At 56.3% G+C, this 15252-nt stretch overlaps 2 protein-coding genes across 14 annotated transcripts in view; one reads left to right on the forward strand and one right to left on the reverse strand.

The window, feature by feature from the left end:
* Positions 1-621: 621 nt before the first annotated feature.
* Positions 622-3401, forward strand: MFSD10 (major facilitator superfamily domain containing 10). Of its 5 annotated transcripts, none has more exons than XM_079154484.1 (12): positions 637-979; positions 1069-1165; positions 1237-1340; positions 1465-1623; positions 1706-1867; positions 2006-2114; positions 2205-2320; positions 2395-2547; positions 2640-2730; positions 2812-2859; positions 2934-3023; positions 3096-3401. In XM_079154484.1, exons 1-12 carry the CDS (start codon positions 806-808, stop codon positions 3209-3211), a joined length of 1419 nt encoding a protein of 472 aa, XP_079010610.1. In that variant the 5' UTR covers positions 637-805; the 3' UTR covers positions 3212-3401. The 5 variants fall into 5 exon arrangements, with proteins under 5 accessions (XP_079010608.1, XP_079010609.1, XP_079010610.1 ...); XM_079154481.1 differs by having other exon boundaries at positions 646-979; positions 2205-2316; positions 2439-2547; XM_079154483.1 differs by lacking the exon at positions 1706-1867 and having other exon boundaries at positions 627-979; positions 2205-2316; positions 2439-2547.
* A 662-nt stretch (positions 3402-4063) lies between these two features.
* The window catches only part of ADD1 (adducin 1), a gene marked incomplete at its 3' end in the record, with an annotated part of 69146 nt that continues 57957 nt past the window's right edge, over positions 4064-15252 (reverse strand). For 3 of the 9 annotated variants that reach the window (XM_079154400.1, XM_079154403.1, XM_079154401.1), the window contains exons 13-16: positions 14563-14655; positions 10037-10193; positions 7750-7848; positions 4064-5742 (exon numbers count right to left, since the gene is read on the reverse strand). In XM_079154400.1, coding sequence (XP_079010526.1) covers positions 5402-5742; positions 7750-7848; positions 10037-10193; positions 14563-14655 — 690 coding nt within the window. Of the gene's footprint in view, positions 5743-7102; positions 7138-7749; positions 7849-10036; positions 10194-14562; positions 14656-15252 lie in introns of those variants that run through there. The other 6 variants (XM_079154402.1, XM_079154404.1, XM_079154406.1 and 3 more) reach the window with 4 other exon arrangements.

Here is a 15252-nt window from a genome sequence, read left to right on the forward strand (position 1 = left end):
CTGGCTACATTTCGGCTTAGGATGGTGGTCCCATAAGGTGATACTGCCTAGTACTGTAGTAGTGTCCTAACTGAAGACACTCTTTCTGTGATGTCTGCACAACACTGCCTAGCTGCACCTTTCTCCACGTGCGTCCTGTTGAGCTGTACGTGACTGAACACAGACTGGATTACTGTGTCCAGATGGGTCGGCGTTGCCTTGATTTCTCTAATGCAGCGTGACATCTCACCGAAAAGGCTAGGGATGGACCGGAGCTTGACTTTGGATGTGACCCCGAGTGAACACTTGTTGAGTGCCTCCGAGGTGACCAAGGGGTAGTGTCAAGGCCACAGCTGGACTAGCAAGTCTGGGGCTCAGGGTGGAGGGCACACAGGAGGACAGTGCCCCGGGTGGCATGTCGGGCTCAAGCCAAAACTGTCAAGAACTCCGTGGGCCGGCAGGCTGGAAGGAGGCCCCGGGAGGCGCAGGCCAGTTGGACCACAGGCACGCGTCTTACCTGGCTTTGCCTAGGATCCTTCCGGGGGGCCGGCCAGGCGCACGACTGAAGCCGGGAGGGCGCGCTGGCCCACGGGCGGCCTGCGGGACCAAGCGGGTGCTGCAGTCCCGTCGAGGCCCGGCTGCGCGGTGCAAGAGGACGCCTGGCCTCCGCAGGCGCCAGCGAGTCGCCCGGGGCCGCTGCCCGAGTCGCGCACGCGCCGCCGGAAGGGGTGGGGCCGGGCGCTTCCGGGGAGCGGTCGCCGCGCGCTCCTCTTCCTCGGCGGTCCGCGCTGCGGCCCCCGGAGGTCTGGGCAGGGCCCGGGGCGCCATGGGGTGGGGGGCAGATGCCGGCTGCACCCCGCGCCCGCCCATCCGCCGGCGGCCCGCGCCCGAGCGCCGCGTGGTGGCCGTGCTCTTCCTCGGCCTGCTGCTGGACCTCCTGGCCTTCACGCTGCTGCTGCCGCTGCTGCCCGGGCTGCTGGAGAGCCACGGCCGCGCGCACGTGAGCCCCCCGCCCGCAGCCCGCGCCGGCCCCGGCCCCGGCCCCGGCCCGCGCGCGCCCGCCCGCCCACCTCTGGCTCCCGCCCCCAGGACCCGCTCTACGGCTCGTGGCAGCGCGGCGTGGACTGGTTCGCCGCGGCCATCGGGATGCCGGCGGAGAAGAGGTACCACAGCGTGCTGTTCGGAGGTAGGCGCGCGGCCGGCGGGCCCCGGGCGCGGGCTGGCGGCGCCCGGGCTGACGAGCGGCCCTTCCCGCAGGCCTGGTCGGCTCGGCCTTCTCCTGCCTGCAGTTCCTGTCGGCGCCGCTCGGCGGGGCCGCCTCCGATTGCCTGGGCAGGCGCCCGCTGATGCTGCTGTCCCTGGTACGCGTCTCCGCGGGCCGCGCGGCGGGTTGGCGGGGCGCGGGCGGAGAGGCCCGGCGCGGCCTCGGCTTGCTCGCCAGGCCGGGCCCCTCCTGGCCTCAAGTGACTGCCGCTGCCCTGCTAGGCGGGTCTGGTCGCCTCCTATGCCGTGTGGGCGGCGTCCCGGAGCTTCGCGGCCTTTCTGGCCTCCAGGGTGATTGGGGGCATCAGCAAGGGGAACGTTAGCCTCTCCACCGCCATCGTTGCCGACCTGGGCTCAGCTCCGGCCCGCAGCCAAGGCATGGTGAGTGCACAGGCCTGGGCGGGGAGGCCTGGGCCCGGGCCCGGGCCTCGGCCTCTCTGCCCAGCTCTGCTGGCCTCCCCAGGCGGTGATCGGAGTGGCCTTCTCCTTGGCCTTCACACTGGGTCCCATGCTCGGTGCCACCCTGTCTGTGGAGATGGCACCCTGGTTCAGCCTGCTCTTCGCAGTCTCCAACCTGCTCTTCATCTTCTGCTTCCTGCCAGAGACACTGCCCCCAGAGAAGCGGGTAGGGCTGGAGGCTGGGTCCTGTGGGGTGTCCCCGGTGTGTGCCACTGCGTGTGGCCAGAGGGGCTGCGCTGCCCTCTTTGGTGTGCTCCTGCCGCGCTCTTCCTTCGGCTGGCAGGCCTCTCCAACTCCCCCACAGGCAGCCTCCATCACCCTCGGCTTCCAAGCTGCTGCTGACCTGCTCAGCCCCTTGGCCCTCCTCCGCTTTGCAGCTGTTGCCCGTGGCCAGGACCCACCTGCCGGAGACAGTAAGGAGCCTGCCCTTTATACCAGGGCTTTCCAGCCCTTGGCTGCCTTGCCTGCTCCGAGGCCCACCTGCGCCCCCTGCTGCCCTGCAGAGCTTGGCAGCCTGCGCCGCCTGGGCCTGGTCTACTTCCTCTACCTCTTCCTGTTCTCGGGTCTGGAGTACACGCTGAGCTTCCTGGCCCACCAGCGCTTCCAGTTTAGCAGGTGGGTGCCCATCTGAGGATGCCCTCCTTCAGCTCCCGCCCACGAAGCCTGTGTTGCCCTCCACCCCACCCACCCCAGGCCCTCTGTGGCCGAGGGCTGGGCGCTCATCCTCTGCCTCCCAGTCTGCAGCAGGGCAAGATGTTTTTCTTCATCGGCCTCACCATGGCCACCATCCAGGGCACCTATGCTCGGCGGATCGGCCCTGGCGGGGAAGTGGCAGCTGTCAAGCGGGTAGGGGCCTCCTTCGCAGTGGGTGGCCGGTGGTACCCTGGGCCCTGTGGGTGGGCAGCAGGGCTGGTCTTAAAGCCATGTGACCACTGCAGGCCCTGCTGCTGCTGGTGCCAGCCTTCCTCCTCATTGGCTGGGGGCACTCACTGCCTGTGCTGGGCCTAGGGCTGCTGCTGTACTCCTTTGGTGAGTGGGCCCTGCAGGGCTGGAGGGGGAGCCCTGTCACTCTCCTCGGGGCTCACACGTGCCTCCCCAATGTCCCCCCAGCTGCTGCTGTTGTGGTGCCATGCTTGTCCTCCATGGTTGCCAGCTATGGTAAGTCCTTCCACAGCCAAGGCCTCCAAGGTGGGAGGTGGCTGGCAGGCCCCTGATGAGGTCTTTCCCCACAGGCTCTCCAGGGCAGAAGGGCACTGTCATGGGCACTCTGCGGAGCCTCGGTGCCCTGGCCAGGGCGGTGGGGCCCATGGTGGCTGCCTCAGGTAAGAGCTGTGGGACCCCTCAGCCCCCAGGTGCTGCTCTTGCCTCCCCACTCACGGGCTGACTCTCCGCAGTGTACTGGCTGGCCGGGGCCCAGGCCTGCTTCACCGTGTGCTCAGGGCTCTTCCTGCTCCCCTACCTTCTCCTGCGGAGGCTGAGGCATACGGCACCCACCCTCAAGGTCGAGTAGCCGAGCCACAGGGCCCACTCTTCCCTCTGGGGCAGGGCCAGCCTGGGCAGCCTCGCCGCCTTCTCACTCCACAGGCCCAAGTAGGGTCGGCAACTCCAAGAACATCCAGGTTTTTGTTCGTTATTCTCATTAGTGGCATGGGCCACTGCCCAGGTTTCTTAATGACCAATAAAGCAGCTCTTTTCCACCACGTGCCTTTCTCTAGGACACAGTTCTGGGCCACCAGCCAAAACCTGGAGAGGTGGCTGCAGCTGAATGTCTCTTAACTAGAACCAAGAAGAACACAGGGACCCACAGTCTACTTCTGCTCCTTGGCATGGGCTGGGGGAGTGGGACAGAGACCCACCATCCCAGACTGGGGTCAGTCCTGCTGGTGACAGGAGGCGGAGCCTTAAGCTGTCACTATTCCAGACCCCGCCCCATGAGATATGGCCACACTGCTGTTCCTGAACCAGAGACTTAGTCTACTCACATTTGGGAGACAGAGTGTGAGGACAGGCATACATGCTCAGGGCCCTGTCCAGCAGCTCCCAAATGCCACCTTTGGAGTCCCAGCAGGGGCACTAAGTTAGAAGGGCCTTCCCAGTCCACAACTGGAAGTAAATACTGATGCTGGGTGCAGAGGCGAGGTTTGTAACCCAAACTGCTGGGGAGACTGAGGCAGAAGGATTCACTAAGCCCATGAGTTGAGAGAGTGGCCTGGGCAAGCAAGGCCCCTATCTCAAACAAACCAACCAACAAAAGCATAGGGGTGAGTTCCTGCTGTGGAACATGGGTGAGACTTTTGGAAATCCTACATTAAGGGAAGAAAGACACTAAAATATAAAATTGCTTCCCAAATTTACACAAAGAAACTGCTTAAAGAGTTTTATTTGTGAGTAAAACGTTACAATGAGGAAAGGACGCACAGGCTATCTGCAGTCTGCCTCATGTAGGCAACTACATTTCATGTTGTGATACAAAGAATCAGACTACAAAAGTGAAAACTGAAGGTCACTGCGTACGTGGGGCAGGAGAGGGGGCAGGGACAGAAGGCAGAGTCCAGGACGAAGGTGAGGAACTTCATGCCACCTTGGCAGCAGGACCTGGGTCACCCTGCTGCCAGCTCGGGTCCCTCAGGCACGGTGTCGGTGGGATCGTGGGCATTCAGCCCTCCGTGCTGAAGACACAGCCCCACTGCTGCCAGCAGCTCCTGGCACAAGCCACCTTTGAGGACAACATATGGCCACCCACTGGCTCCCACTGAGCAGCCTCAAGCCCTTTTCCAGGGATGTAAGTTAAGTGAAAATTCACAGCAAAAGAGAAGATATGCCAGAGGTTAGAGATTAGGTGGGCCGCTGAGACCGACTTGCATCTTCGAGTTCACTTCCGTCAGAACCAGGGCATTTTCCAGGCTGACCTAAGGTGGGAACAGATTGCCCATCGGTTCTGAACCCTCCCGCCCCCGACAGGCACACAGTGCTCTGCTGTAGTCTGCCACAGGCTCTAAAAGAAACTAAAGAACTGGTCTGTTCACATTTAGTCAAAAGGGAAGCTAGACTGCAAACCTGCCAAGGAAAATTCTAGAAAGGACTCTCTTCCTCCTGGCATTCCCTTCCCTATGACAGGAATCCAGAGACCCCAGTGAATAAGATCAACAGTGAACCCCTGAATCTGGTTGTGGTGGAGGGTGGTCTGTCAGACCATGCACAGCATCAGGCCCAAATCCACCTCTTCAAAGCAGCCGTGGTGCCCTGGGCCACAGGGCGGGCATGCAAGTGTTTCCGTAGCACCACGGCCGTGTACAGGAAGGAGGGAGGTCACTGAGCCAAGCCATGAGTCTGATTCAGTCACCTGAGACACCTTGGGGGGAAGAAGAAGCCGAGCAGAGTTATTTCACAATAGGAAGGATGGTGCAAGGTCAAGGCCCAGGGGGGCAGTGCCAGAGCTGGCAGAAGCCTCTGGTACCTTCCAGCCAGGACCATGACTTAGAGGCCCGCCTCCCCCAGAACTCAGGCAGTGAGCCCTGTGGGGAATGCTGAGCACACACGGTTAGCACCGGTCTGCATGGGGCTGGCACACGCGGGAGGGCCTAGCTATGTGGAGGGCTTGGCTTTTTGCATTCCATTACACAGGAGGACAGAACACAGAGACAGTCAGGGCTCTGGCAGAGCCAGGGCCACTGCAGGCGTGACACCGCAGGGCGGGCCTTCAGGAGTCGCTCCTCTTCTTGCTCTTCTTCAAGAAGGAAGGGGTACGGAACTTCTTCTTCTTCTTAGATGGGGACTTGCCTGGAGACCCGTCGCTGCCAGGATCCACAGTAGACCCCTCCTCGGCAACTGGGGGGACTGCCTCCTCAGCCACTGGGGCTGAGGCTGGCTCAGGGTCAGCAGTGGGGGCTGGGGTGGGACTTGGGGGGCCCTGGGCTTCCTCCTCCTCTACAGCTGAGAAGCCAAGTGCTTCTGAAGGCTCGTCAGGGGACAGGTCAGGGAGAGTCGGCTTGAAGGTGGCGGCATCACTGTCGTCTCCGGAAGCAGGCTCCTGCTGGAGGTCTGGCGGGCAGGGGTGGGAGGAGGGCTTTAGGGCTCCTGTCTGGTCACCCGAAGCTTGAGTGCCAGCAGGGGGAGCTGCCACTCAGGGATTCTATGCATTTTCCAAGACAAGCAGCTCTAACTAGATCTCTAGCTTAGCTAGGTGCAGCTAAAGTTAGGAAAGGCCTGTCTGCAGGGACCTCTAGTGCCTTCCCATGGGGAGCACACTGAGGGCAGGCACAGCGGGCAAGCCTGGCGAAGCGCCACCAGTGTGTTGGCAGGTCTGAAATCAAGCCTAGATTTGGTTCCACAACACCTGGTCTTCCCCCAGGGCCAGGAGAGAACCATGAACTAACTCCCAGACCCCGTGAGCATGCACCTCCAACAAAACGAAACCATTTAGGCTGGAGAGCCAAAAGAAATGAACTATTAGGCAAACTGTAAAAACAAACAAAAAAAAAAAAAAAAAATCAAGCCATCTTCACAATCCAAACTGGTCAACAGAAAAGAGCAAAAACATCACCTGTCTCCAGAAAGCATGGGGCTGGTTCCCACCTACCTATGTTCCTACACCCACCCCAGGGACACCAGTGTGGTAGGTTTCTAAATAGTCTACAAAGGACCACATGTTAGGCAACACCAAACCATTTAGTACTTAAAAATCAAGCCACATCTCAGGACAGGGAGCTAAGCGTGGCTGGAGGGACTGACCCTGCTTAGGTAGCTTAGGGAGCAGGGGGTGCCCCAGAGGCCACCCTCCTAGCTGCCCTCTGTCCTCACTCCATGCCACACTCAGCAGGAGGAAGGGCTGGGGGTGCAGGCACTCCCCACCCCGAGGGACTAGGGCTTCCTCTGCCAAGCTCACAGCAGCTAACATCCAAGATGGAGGTCCCAGCATACGCTCAGACTGTCCATCATTTGACAAATGTCACATTTCTTAAAAAGTACTAATATCCCTCTTCAACCCACTTCAAATTACCAATCCCAGTTTAAACAGGCCCAAATAAACAGGACTCCATGCACCTGGTGGAAGAAGCCACCTGGTGGAACCTTGTCTGCATTTACATCTGACCCGACCAACAATCAAGAGATTCTCAGAGAATGAACTTAAAAACTCCACTCAGATCCAACTGCTCTGAGCATCACTGTGCAGTGTGTGGGGTCCCCAGGGAGGCCATCCCACCATCCATGCAGGCCACTGTCCCTGCACAGTGCTCAGGTAACTGACTCACAGGGAGGACATGGAAGGGCTGGGTACAAAAAGAGGGCCTTGGTTTTTGTTTTGAACAAACAGAAAACAAAACTTAAACAACAAAGAAGCAGGAGAATGAGGCAAAGCAGAGCACTGGTGTGAGTGGCGCGCGGGCACAGGCAGTACTTACTAGGGCAGCAGGTACTCTTTAGCACATCCAGCTCCTGTTGTAAGGCGGCCGCGAGAGAGAGAAGCACAGGAGAGAGTCTATGCACTCAGTCACAGCCACCGGGTTACACAAGAAAGGCCGAGCCACTCTTGTAGGGCACAGAACGGGGAGGGGAGCCACAGGCTTCACGGGAGACACGGATGTACAAGACTGAGGGACAGACATGTCAGAACACACACCACGGACGTGCGGTGGTCTGAGAGGCAACGGTTGCACACAGCCTCCCTGTGCCTGCCTGGCGCAGCAGGTCAAGCATACTGCAGCCCAACGACGGAAGGCACTCAGGTGCCCTCTCAACGTGACAAAGGATGGTAAGTAGGCAAGCAACGGGCAAAGCTGGCACTATAACTCTGGTGGGTCCCACCCCTGAAGTTGCCCTCCCACAATCATAATGGCTGCGCTCTGTTTTGCCTCAAGTTACCCAGTACAGGACAGATGGAGGACAGGCCTGGGACTCCTAGAGCTGTGTAAGGCCCTGGTTTCAATGCAGATGCACACTTCTTTATTCACATTAACAGAACTACTGCCACAACCAGGTGCCAGCGCACACAGGCATGCACCCTCCCACATCAGGGCCGCTACACCCCTGCCTCCGCCCAGAGCTCACCTTCTTCAAGCTTGACAGGGGTGCTGGGGGGAGTGTGGGGCACAGCTGACTGGTCTGGAGGGCTCTCTTCCTTCTGCTCTCTTGCCTCATCCAGATTGTCTGCAGGTATACACAAAGCAAGGACATGCACATGGAGCTTGAGACCCCAGGACCCTCAGCCCCCATTATGGTTTGGAGCTTACAGTTGTCCCACAAAAATTCATACGTTGCCAGTCTGGTCCCTGGCTAATGGCACCACAGGAAGGTGGGGAAGCCTTCAGGAGGGGGACCTGCTTGGAGGAAGCGGGTCACTGTGGGGCATGCCCTTGAAGGGATATTGGGACCTGGCTCCTTTGTCTCTCTCTTCTCTGCCACCACGAGGTCAGGAGCTTTGCCCCACCAGGCCCTCCCTGTCATGTCTGCTTCACCGCAGGCCCAAAGCAAGGTAGCCTGCCAACCGTGGACTGAAACCTCTGGAACCACAGGCCCACGTAAACCCTCCCTCCTTTTGAGTTATTTATGCATCAGGTACTTGGCCACAGTGAGGCAAAGGTGGCTAACTCAGTCTCTTAAGCAGCAGACTCAGTCAGCCCTCCTGCCCTCAGGCTGCCTCCGAGGTCATGCTGGGCTTCCCGGGCAGCGTGTTCTGAAACAGACAGCGTGGCTTCATGCCTTCACCCTCTTCCCTATAGCCTTTAGAAAAGGATTAAGGGGCTGAGTACAAGTGGGGGGTTATTTGAAGTTCTGAACATTTAACCAATTTTGGGTACAAAGTTAATTCTACTATTCTTATTCCCAAGAAGATGTGCCAGGGTCCTTGCAACAGACTGAAAAGCTAGACCCGCCTATCTTCTGCAGAGCAAGTGGCCAGCAGCTCCGTGTCCTTGCCCCACTCGCCACCCCCCAGCATGCCATGCTGGCACTACTTTGGTCTTAATTTCTTATGCAGAACATTTTCTATCAATAAAGTAAACCTGATAACTGCAATGATTTTTTTTTTCCCCCTAAAGGAAAATCCACTGATAAGTATCAGAGGGAAAATGCAGGAACTAGGACCCTGGCTGGGTTCAGAAACTCCCCAGCCTGTTCCTCATTTAGGAAAAATATAGTCAATATAGCCCAGTTCTTCAGATCTTCTCTTTCGCTCTCTGACCTCAGACTCCACTCTACCAAGCGAACTGCCTCCCAGCTGAGGGCACCACCACTTTCCAGAAACCAAAGGTCTGCATGTCTCCTTCCTGCAGCACCAGAGCCTTAATGGAGAAGAGGTGCTGGCCTCTGGCAGCCTGAGTTCCAGCCTGCTCCGGCACTCTGCAAGCCCTACTCTTTGTTCTCAAAATTTCTGGTTCCACTTTTCAAAACCTGTAGTTTGCAAACACCCGCTCCCTGAGGCTCTGATGCTCAGTTCCATTTATTTTCATTTGTTACAGAACTGTCCGATCATCATTCACAAAATCATGGCTACCTTTCTCAGTAAGTTACCAAGAGAAAAAGGCTAGGCCAGCACGTGGCCCCTCCTTGGCATGCCTTGAAAGCGCCAGGGCAGTCAACAGGCTACTCATGGCCTGTGATCACCCCTGTATGGGGAAATCCTCGGGGTTCATGAAGAAAATAATGTCAGCAACCCCAAGTCACAGAGCAACTGTTGTAAGCATGAGCAGAGCAACCGTGTTCCTGCAGAGCTGCCTGCCGTCTCTGCCCAGAACTCTTGCTCCAGTTGAAGGAACAGGGCCACCTCTCAGGGTCACTTCCAGAATGAGACAGGATGTCTACTTGCACAACACTTAGCAGGAAGCTGGCACTTAGTAATAATTAGCGTTAACGATTCCCACGAAGCAGAGGAGGCCTCTTCTCAGCAAAGCCAAATCACTGTGTTTACAAAAAGCTAGATGTCGTGAACTCTCAGGCAGGCCCTCCCACAAACTAGTGGATTTTCTCATCTGTGGACGTTCTCATCCCTCCACACAGATGGAAATTCATCAGAAGAATGGCTTAGGTCCTCACACCCGAGAGCTCTCTGCACAGCACAGCGGGCCCGAGGGCTGCGGAGGGCGCCTCCCACAGCCGCCAGGGCAGCTCTTGAGCAAGGCACCCCAGGCACAGCCTCCTTTGGGCGGGCGCACAGAAGCCACAGGGGCACAGAGCTCTCGGACGTCACCCCTTCAGCAGCACCATTCCCACGTGTGTTGAACTTCTCGATTCCTTGGAAATGCATACGGATAAGCGTGCAGGCCTGAATAGCACACAGGCTGTGCTGCACGCACAGGATGCCCCATTTGCAAGCCTCAGGCTGCTGCTCCTCACTCACCTTCAGGGCCCTTCTGCTTCCGCTCCACCTCCCTGCGGTACTCCTCCAGCTCGCGGTCGGTGAGTGTGTTGAAGGGGTTGGGGCCCGTGGTGCTCACGATGACGTGGGGCTGGTACTCCTTCTCAATGATGGCCTTGGAGGCCGTCACCAGCTCCCCCTGTGGACAGAAGGGGCATGGTCTGCAGAAGCCTGGCCAAGGGGCACTCCCTCCTCCCAGGCAGGCTGCAGGCAGGGCAGGGAGGCTTTCCAGGAGCAGACAGATGCCCCAGGACTGCACCGCCAAGGGCCCATGGCCTAGACTGAGCATAGCCTTCAGGGGCAGAAGATGTGGAAATGGGGTTCAATGTTACAGAACAAACCACAGAAAAGCAGCCCGACCACAGTCCTTCAGGTTCAAAAGCAAAGGCACCAAGCGCAGACCCAAGAGCAGGGACCACCTGCCCCCTGCCCACTAGAACAGAAAAAGGGCCTCTCTGTGCCGATCACAACGGGGGTTCCCTTCCCACACGACTTCAGAAAATGTCCCCAGCGCCAGCACTCCAGGTAATGTGGGAGCACAGGTAAGTACACGGTTTACAACCAGCTCCCAAACACATCCCAAAACAAAACGCCCCTCAACACCAGGGTATGCCTGAGGAATCTGGAAAACTATGAGCATCTGTATAAAAAAAGCAAAGCAAAAGGGCCGCTTCTAGCCACATCCAAAGAGGAGGAGGCAGAGCCACAGAGGGCAACACCAGGACACCGCCCAAGGGAAAGGGCCAGCGGGCAGCCCCGCACTGCTCTGTGCCCCACGGCTCAGCCTGGCTGGGGTGGGGAGGAGGAGGAAAGTGGCTCCCAAACGCTCGAGGCTCATTCTGAGAATGTCGACAAGAACTCATACACAGGCACGTCACTTAGCGCCAGTTTCCAAAAACAAGTGAAAACGGGAGAAGTCTGAACCATGTGTTGCCAGGCCTAGAGCCTCAATGCCCTTGGCAAGCACCTCCATAAGGGGCACCACACAGGCAATGTCCTGGAGGTATGGCCAGGGAGTCTGGTGGGTCTGGACGGAGTGGTACTGCCCAGGGTACCCTGGACACTCCACGGCTACCCGTGACAGAACCCCAGGGAGAAGGGCCTGCTGGAGAGGCGGCTCTGCTGCAGAGCCTGGAGGCTCACGGGCAGGGGAGCCTCCTGCTGACCTGAGGTGATGGCTTTTCATTTAGAAGCAACCCTACAACATCAAGACAGCAAAATAAATCCTTGTCCACCATTCGTCAGCTCTGGCCAAGACAGAGCCTGTCTACAGCCTCAGTTTCACTACTGGCAGGAGGGGTCTGCTTGGTTGCCAAACATCGTGACGGTTTCAGATGCTCCATAGGCAGAAGGCAACTGCCAGCCAAATGGGAAGACAACCCAAGGCCGACAGATCCACCAAACTCACTGCCATCGACTGTTCAGATACCAAGCACCCGCCACCATCTAGACTTCAAAGCCCTCTTTCAAAGTTCTGGAAGGCTCCCTAGCATGAGCCTTCACACACTGGGACAGCTGACCCACAAGGCGCAGCCAGGCCACTGACCCAGGGCCCCCTCCTGCAGATACTGCAGCCCAGGGCCAACCTGATGTCCAGCCCAGCTGTGAACAGATGCTCAGGCAGTGATCCTCTGACTCTGAGGAAAAAGCAAGGCAAAGCCTGAGATGGCGAGGGAGCTGGACCGTGTGGCAGCCAAACTGGAGAGTCAGGTGCAGCAGAGCTGCTCCCTCTACAGGCTGCCTGGCGTCTCCCCGTCTCTGACTCCAGGTTACCTAATAAGGACTCCAGCAAAACAGAAGCCCAGTGACTGTGTTCTTGATTGAGCAGTTTGGACAGGACAAAGGCTCTACTCCTAAAGCTCTGCACTCTGGGCTAGCGACCTAACCACTTTGAGCATCAGGTCTTCATAGGCAAAGAAGACCAGGGAGACCTGAAGGGATGCTCTTAGTGCTGGGCCATGCGCATGCTGGGAGCTCAGCACAGGGTCAGCGAGTTCAAGAGGTGGGCTCACTGCCCTCTGCACCCCCACCCCACAGCATGAGGGGAGGGCACAGACACAGAGAGGTGCACATCATACACAGGGGAGTCCCTCTCTCCTGACTGGACAGCTCGCAACACAGACCTTCACACCTCGGCTCCAGCTATTCAATCCACTGGCAATAAAATGCAGAAAGTGGCCAACATTATTGCAGGTTCCACATTGGGATGTGCAAAAGCTCACATTGGAAGAGCCTCCAAATGGGTGTATTGGTCCTTTCTGAAATGATAACTGCTGGCCCCTTCCGTGGGAAAGAGACCTCTCATGGTGTGAATGGCTATTACCAGTGAGGGAGGAATTAAAGGCAAAAGAAAGTTCTTCCAGAAAGCCCCAGCTTCCTAAGTCCTAAACACCTCTTCCTCAGACAGGAAGCAGCATCTACAAGCTGGCCTCCCGGGGAGGGGCGCTGTCGGGACACAGTCCTCTTCCCTTGCTGAAGCAGCACCCCGCTCTAAGGGAGCAGCACTGTCTGCATTTTGAGGTTGACAAAAAAAAGAAGTAGAATAAAGTGACAGTTCCAGTAGAGGACATCCATGGGATTAAAGCACATTTTTGCCATAAAAATGAAATATATATCATCAAGATGGGGTAAAGCTCAAAACACAAACATGGACTTCAGCAACAGGGAGGAAAAAACACAGAAGCTGGAGGGAGAATTCCTGTGTAAGCTGGGGGTGCACACCGCTCAGTGGTAGGACTCTTGTCTAGCAGGCATGAGGCGCTGGGCTCCATCCCCAGCACTGGAGGAAAAAACAAGGGACCGGGAGTTGACATCTCTCCAACGGGGGCCAGCCAGCAGAGGCGGCCATGCTCAGTCTTCAGACTGGGCACACTACATCTATTTGTGAAGCATCCAAGTGACTGTGACATGCCACGTTTGAGCACCACTGGGACAGAGCACAGCTATAACAAGATGACAAACCAGTCAAACGCACATCCTGTGACAAAGCTGGCCTGCCTGTCTGCCTTTCAGAGTCGAACATAACAGATCAAATCCACTAAAATCACCACAGTGCCAAGGAGACCTCACTTGGGTGATGGCCTGCAGTCTGCTTCACCTGAGAGCCAGATGCTGCGCAGATCACTCCATTGGGCGCTCCACCTGGGCTCCCAGCCACACCTACCTCCACACACACCTGAGACGCACTGTTAACCAACAATATCACAGCAGCTCAGGGCCCAAAGTGCCAGCACAAAAAACAAGCTGCTAGGGAAGAAGCCATCTCTATCTCCCTGAGAATTCCTTCAAGAATGGAAACTGGAAGTAAATTCTAAGAACAGGGGAAAGCAGGACCCACTGAATTAAAACAAATATTCACAAGTTATGAGCAGGAATTCCAGAAGGAATACAACATCTTGGTACAAACCTGCTTATATCTGAACTGGAATACCAGTAAGTGAAACTTACATCTCACTGAAAACATTTACAGTGGAAGAGAGAGCCCCTACAAATGTCCTCTGAATGAGGGCCAAACACTGAAGACGCTAAACAAAACAGTCAGCCACCTTCCACCCTGGGCACCAAATTCTGCACTCAAGGACCCTGACTGCCTAAAAAAGGCTTCCTTCTCCCTGAACAACAAAACAGGACAGATCATCCACCCTCCGGACAGGTTAGATATGCATGCACACAGAGATCACAAGGTGGGGTCTCAAATATTCATGTCTTTCTCCCCTGCAATATTAAAAAAAATCATCTCGAGTATTTTTAAAGGTAAAAATAAGTGCATTTTTATCAATGAAGGCTGATGATGACTGTCTTGCTTTATTTCCCACTCCTCTTGGGTGGTGATAAAGTTTGGCATCCTTGTTCTATTCCCAGTTAAAAAAAATTCCAAGCCGGGTGCAATGGTGTACACCTGTAATCCCAGCGGCTCAGGAGGCTGAGGTAGGAGGATCGAAAGTTCAAAGCCAGACTCAACAACTTAGCAAGGTGCTAAGCAACTCAGTGAGACCCTGTTTCTAAATAAAACACAAAATAGTGCTGGGAATGTGGTCCCCCCCCCCCAAAAAAAAAATTCCATTCCTCTGAAATGACATCTTTCAAGGACATAACCTCTGATGGCTATGGTCAAAGATGAACAAGCAAGGGGAGGGGCTCTGGGGGAGCTGCACCTGCCAGCAGAGCCCAGATGAGCCCACCTGCAGTGGGCATCTCCTGAAAGGTAAATCCTGGAGCCCAAAAGCATGCACTAACCAGTCATGCGTGGAACCTGAGAACACACCATCTCCTTCAGACTGGCCACTTCTCAGCATAACTGAATAGTGGTAAAATGCTTCACACCACTGTTTTAATTAAAGACCAGAGCAGGCAGAACAGAGTCTGCTGAAATCTCACACATGACTTAGAGGTCTCTTTCAAGCTACATCAGTAACAAAGACAAGGTCTGCAGGGGGGTGCAGTGGGGAAGGGGAAGGGAGAAGAGCACAGCGGACTGACAGGTTAGGTAAGGACGGGGCATTGAGTACCTTTCTAAAAGAGAGAGATTTAGCGGGACTAAAGGTCTGCTCTGTAAGCTCGAGCCCTTCGATAGTTTCCGTACAGTCAGAGAGGGGTGCATCCTGCAATAGTAAACTGAGTCATCAGAGCACACCAGGCCTAGCGTACAACCACCCTGAGCGCGGGGGAAGCCAGCTAAGAGCATGCAGCAGGGACAGCAGTTGACAGTGAGCGTGGCGGTAACCACAGTGGTACGTGCAGACACCAAACATGAAACTAGAACCACCCGCTGGCCAAATTCGGAAAATGCAACAACCACTGTCTACCCCTGCAGAGTCAGGTTCAAAAGCATCAGGTGGCATCTTCGTATTCTGAGATAACTACTTACACAATTATCTTCAATGTGCCACTAAGTAAAGTTATTTTACAGAAATGCATGTAAATGTGGACCACATTTACAAGGACCCACCCTCCGCAGCCCAAGCAATACTTTGTTGCAGACATGAGTATGTACCAGAACAAAGGTCCATCAAACCCCTCCTTTTCTAGCACTTACACAGCACCCTGCTAACCCCGGAGCGGGCCATACGCACCCCTCACACAGGCATGCACTAGGAGGAGAGGGGCTGCAGGGATGGGCACGGCCCTCAGCATGCTGATGCTCGGTCTAGAACTCAAGGGAAGTGGCTGGATTACTTCTTATCATGAGGATTCGTAAC

Source organism: Sciurus vulgaris, assembly GCF_902686455.1.
Source record: "Sciurus vulgaris genome assembly, chromosome: 9".
NCBI classification, from domain to species: Eukaryota; Metazoa; Chordata; class Mammalia; order Rodentia; family Sciuridae; genus Sciurus; species Sciurus vulgaris.

Bases quoted from the DNA above. Each gene is read 5' to 3' on its own strand.
- MFSD10 (XM_079154480.1), top strand. From the start codon at position 806: ATGGGGTGGGGGGCAGATGCCGGCTGCACCCCGCGCCCGCCCATCCGC. The intron at 1,166-1,236 runs GTAGGCGCGCGG...CCCTTCCCGCAG, and splicing joins CCACAGCGTGCTGTTCGGAG to GCCTGGTCGGCTCGGCCTTC. The intron at 2,860-2,933 runs GTAAGTCCTTCC...CTTTCCCCACAG, and splicing joins CTCCATGGTTGCCAGCTATG to GCTCTCCAGGGCAGAAGGGC.